General features: G+C 35.0%; 2 protein-coding genes across 3 annotated transcripts; one reads left to right on the forward strand and one right to left on the reverse strand.

Annotated features, from left to right (window-relative positions):
* Positions 1–494: 494 nt before the first annotated feature.
* On the reverse strand, positions 495–3192 carry LOC105231572 (TBC1 domain family member 15). Of its 2 annotated transcripts, none has more exons than XM_049446687.1 (4): positions 2927–3192; positions 1985–2795; positions 1456–1916; positions 495–1388 (listed from the first exon to the last, which is right to left on the reverse strand). In XM_049446687.1, the coding sequence occupies exons 1-4, from the start codon at positions 3020–3022 to the stop codon at positions 741–743; spliced, it is 2016 nt and encodes a 671-aa protein (XP_049302644.1). In that variant the 5' UTR covers positions 3023–3192; the 3' UTR covers positions 495–740. The 2 variants fall into 2 exon arrangements, with proteins under 2 accessions (XP_049302644.1, XP_049302647.1); XM_049446690.1 differs by having other exon boundaries at positions 2933–3191.
* Positions 3193–3979: 787 nt separating this feature from the next.
* Positions 3980–4608, forward strand: LOC115066627 (uncharacterized). The gene has a single exon (XM_029553171.2). The coding sequence runs from the start codon at positions 4035–4037 to the stop codon at positions 4545–4547; it is 513 nt and encodes a 170-aa protein (XP_029409031.1). The 5' UTR covers positions 3980–4034; the 3' UTR covers positions 4548–4608.
* Positions 4609–5359: the final 751 nt, after the last annotated feature.

Genomic DNA, 5359 nt, shown 5'->3' on the forward strand with positions numbered 1-5359 from the left:
CATACATATGTCACATGGCAATCTTGCAATATCAGTTTTCAAACTGCATCAATAGTTTCTGGAATAAATACTGATTTTAGAAGACCTCTTCTTCTTTTTGGAGTGATCTACGACCTCGATTGGGTTCACCATACCATCGATAAACACTAGTCCTTAATGTATGTAGCTTCATCGCCAAAAATTGGCCGTATGTTCAAATCATCAGTAATATCTAATAATTTAGTTTTGAATACAATGAAGGATTTGATATGATTTTTTTTTTTAATAAAATAGAGCATACATGCATGTAGATATACAAAGAAAATACAATTAAAAAATTTTCGATCACAATAAGACATTTCGTATGATGAGTCATGGTATATGTATGTATATACAATGGTATATTGTAACCTATGGCTCCGCGGGGAGCAAAGGGTCACAGTAAAGTGAATGTAATCATTTCAATAAAGTAGTCAGTGCTTCATACATACATAGCATATACAAAAATATTGGAATTTCGTGTTGGGTTACTTAAAAACCACTATACATGTTTATACTTGCTGATAACATCGATTACGCGAATACAACTTAAGGCGAAATTAACCTTAGAAAATTGAAAAAATATTACTCATAACACAATGTAAAAAAGGGCACTCATTGTCAACTGATCGTTGCGGTAGTTTTGCTTAAAAAACACGGAGTCGTTATTATATTTAGCAACTAAACTTGATATATAATAGTGGTTTAAGGAACCACAATGTTTATGTGTAGTTAAGAAACATGGAACGTTCACACGCTTCTTCGAATTGCTCTTCCATTCGCTTTTCGTTTTCTGGTTTGCGTACCAATTCATATAATTCATCGGCAAAATCAGTGCCAGTGCCAGAGTGTTCTTCGCCATTCTCGGAGTCTGAAATCGGCTCTCCAATAATCTGACGAATATCGTTAGGCAGGTCATCTATCGCCTTGATTTGCAGATAAATTGCCTCAGCGATTTCCAAAGTTCGCTTCACATCGATGCGGTTCGTTAGTTCGTTGATGTGCTTCAAAATCTCATTGAACTGGTATTTGTTTTCGATAATTATATCGGTTTGTTGGTCTAATATGGCCACTGATATGAATAAATGGAAATTGGGACAGGGTAGTCCAGTCCAAAGGCACTCCCACAGCTTCAGCACATCGTCGTTGGAGAATTCACGTTTATACCAAACAAGCAGCCAGCGAAAGCAAAAGAACATATTGTCAGCCTCTTGCATGACCATATATTTAAAAAAACGTGGATTGCAAAATTCTACTAAACGACGTAATTGGTTAAATTGTGTTTTCATTGCAGCCTGATCCATGTCAAAATTGGCAAACACCATATCCATAAAACCGACAAAACACCAAAATGCATCGACTTCATTGCCCTGGAAAATGTTTCATGATATATATTTGTAATTACTGAAAGTGTAGATATATACATTTATATATTACCTGAATGGAGAGTATGGGTGCTAGCAGATCAGACATACCCTGGACGTAGCCCAAGTCAAAGTTGTACATTACATAAGTCATAAGTATGCCTTGTAGTACCATCAAGTTTGGATTATCTTCACCAGCGAAGAATTCCAGTGTACGATCTGTACGTTTAACGTCCTTTTCGATTTGGCATTTACGATCACGAAAACCGCTGAAATGCTCTTCTTGTGTAGCAGTCATTGATAGCCATTGGGCTTTCATTGTATAATATTCTTTAGACTTTTGTTTGTATCGTTGTATGCGTTCAACTTCAGTTTCATCCCATTGGTAATAGTTGAGCAGATATTTCCAAACTTCGGCGCGTAAATTATAGTGAATCCCACCATGAAAAATAAGGTTCTTTATTCCGGAAACATCAGAAATGCGACCATCTGCAGACTGGAACTCCAACCACTGTGCTTCATTTAACGGCTTAACTGTAAAATGATTAAAGTATTATGTTATTAATATTATTACATTAAATTGGAAAAGCAGAAAATCTTACTTCTCTCAACCATTGGACGATCTGGCAATGTATTGACTACCTTCTCATCCTCTTCTTTGACGTTTTCAAGCTCACCTTCTACCGGTGACTGGCTCTCACTGCTGTTACAGCTACGAATTTCATCATTGTTACCTATGTGTTTATTACGCATGGTATAATTTCTAGGAACACTACCCTTAACACCCGAGGCTATGTCAGGTAAAGTTACTAGTAGACCAGTCCACGTATTCTTCACCCATCCTTTATCTTTCTTTAATTCTGTATTCTTTAGATCCTCGATGTTTAATTCGGCAAATGTACGTTTTAATTGTTGTGTTTCCGTATTGAGTACTGCATACTCTGCACTTCCATCCAACCTACTGTATGTGTGTTCAATTATGTGTTGATCGCACATGGATTTTAAAAATTGATCAGCATTGCCGTGTTGGAAAAAGAATTCACTGTTCACATTATTGTCGACTTTCTGAATAAAGCATATTACTTGGCCACGGTCTTTTACAATTATTGAACTCAAATTATCAAGGAGGGTGCGTATTAAACGTGGTTTGTTCGATGCTATCGTTTCTGGAGTGGCCTTTATATTGAATGCTTTACATTCGGAAATTGTGCGCGAACGTCTTGGAATTGTGTCCACTACTGCCCAATCCTGACTATCATCGGCAACAAGGATGCTATCATTTGGTCGCCATTCAATATATAGACGTCGCGGTGTATCATAACTAATGACCGATAGTGAACCACTTGTATTCAGATCTGCTATGTGTTCTACACTGCCTCTCCGTAGTAATACTCCATCATGTGTGCACAATACCTACAAAAAATAATGCTGATAATCAAAAACAACAGTATGGGTTTCTTTATTATTTATAAATATTTAAATCTTTATTTACATTGGTATATATAAAATATCTTTTTAAATATTGAAATGGAAAATAGTATTACTTTTACCGTGCTAGTTGGGAATTGCGCCGTTGGTGGAGATCCTTCCGAACCCAGTTGTACGCCCTCCTTATTATTATATTGGACAGAATTTATCATTTTGCAATATTATGATTTTTTACAAATTGAAGGCTTGTACTCCGCTTCTTCAAATTAAATAAAAAACACTCTTCAATATCTTCTATTTTATAAACAATTTACGTCTTCCTCAAATTTTCACTTTTTCTTTACTGACTTGGCTTTTCTTTAACTTCATATAAAACACAACAGCTGGTTGGTAATAGTTTCAATAGCACTGTAAACTATATGTTTGAGGAGCAATGAAAGGAGTGTCAGAGCTAAAAATGAGAGATCCTGTAAGCAGTCTCTAATCACTATTTGAGACATTTTGAGGTAAAGTCTCAATTTGCGACTAGTTACTGTTTACTAACAGTCTCTAGCGTTAGTCTCAAAATTGAGACCTGATAGTTAGCAGGTCACAAAACTAAAAAGAACTCTTGAATACACCAAATAGAGATTATTTTATATATTAATCGATTGTCGTTTTTTTTATATTTTGTAAGCCACTCTAACACTAAAAGGTTAAAAATAAATCAATTTTAGAAAACTACACAGCACGACTGCAAAACGGTAGGCTTGCAGTTTTCGCTGTCGCTAAATTAAAACCATTTTTAATTTTGCAAACGACAATGGGCACCTGCAGTGAAATGAAAAATTACCCAAAACTGTAACAAGCTAATGTTATTTATCAGAACATGCATAAAAGAGCTTTGATTTCTAATTACAAGCCGGTGTCGTCTCAAAATGTTCAAGAAGATAGAGTTAGACGACACTTGCAGACAAGAAAATTTTGCTGTTCGCTTGTCGAAACAGCAGAAAACGTTGATTATAGAGCATGTTCAGAGAGCATTGATTAACGTTGTCTGCAAATATACGACTTCTATTAGGTTTGCTCCGATTGCTTTTGTATTATCATTCTTTTAGAGAAGATGAAGCACTCTGTACTTTTTTGCTGGATTCACAATGATGTGTTTTTACACTACCCTGTTGCCAGCTGATTTGTGTTATGTTAAATTGTCAATAAATTATTGTTTTGGCATTTGGTTTATTTATGTTCCAAATGAAAAGTAAATCGGTTAGAAAGCGTCAACGCAGTAGACGACGCGCTAGAAATGCAAAAATTCAAAATCAATCAGAAAAAAATGCGAACGTAGAATGTTCTAAAGGAACAGCTTCAAACAGCAAGTCATTTATTGATCCCGTTACCAAGGCTGCTTCTTTATGGCGTGGTATATATGAATCGCTTGTGATCCGACAATGTGAGCTCAAAATCGACTACTGGAAGCAACGAGCAATGAAATTGGAGGAGGAAAACAAAGAATTGCGCAATCAATTACAAACCATCGTCCCAGACTATGAAACATCGTCAGAGGAGGACGATGAAGAGCAACGTTACTTAAATGGTGAACATCAATACGATGATGACGAAATTTCACCGGAATACATGGAATTTAGGTCTGTGACACTAAAACATCGTGAAGAATTACAAAAACAGCGAAAAATAGAACTCTTAGAAAGTAAAAATGATTATGATACTCCCATTGTAAGCCCATCGCCATCTTAAATCTCTAAGGACTTTGTAAACAACAAATAAACGATCTTTTTATATCACAGGCAAAAAATTATCTAAAACGTTTTAATCAGGTTGATTTAGTTTAAAAATATGTGTGATATCCAAACAATAATAAATAGCGAACTAGTCGCAAATTTTCATTTGTGCCTTTCAGAGGAGGTTATGATACAATTACAATGAGAGACGTGCGGGGTAATATTTTTGTTTATCGATAAAATGTTGGAATAACGCTAATGATACTTGCTGACTTCCAGGATGCCTTGATTATCGCCTTTCCTTTGTTCAGCAACAGACCCATTTGCTTCAGAGGTAGAATAGAATTATATAAAAGGTCCATGGTGTGTCGATTGGCGAAACGTTCCGCTTTTCGAAGGGATAATCGTCAGGATTGGTGGATTTAATCACACAAAATTATTAACGGATTTTGCCAAAAAGTTTAACACCAGGAACTCGAAAATTACAGAATTGAGCATTTTCAGTGTTAAATGAGAAAATTTATGCTAATTTCAATGTTTAGAAATGCTTACAGATTCGTGTATTTACAATGCGCAAACCACTACATATAATTTATAGATAATATAAATATGTGCAAATTGACCTATTTCATGATTAATTCCATAAAATCTATTAAAATGTATTTATAATAAAGTAACCTTTTTATTATTACCTAAATATGTAGCTATATGTAGCTATATGTTTATACATTTATTGGTTTTGGTCATTAAAAGTTTTGATGAAACTTGGTACTGCCAGTACTTTTTGCTTTGTCTACAAACCATCGTTAATATGTATGTATGTATGTA

Source organism: Bactrocera dorsalis, chromosome 1, assembly GCF_023373825.1.
Source record: "Bactrocera dorsalis isolate Fly_Bdor chromosome 1, ASM2337382v1, whole genome shotgun sequence".
Taxonomy (NCBI): Eukaryota; Metazoa; Arthropoda; class Insecta; order Diptera; family Tephritidae; genus Bactrocera; species Bactrocera dorsalis.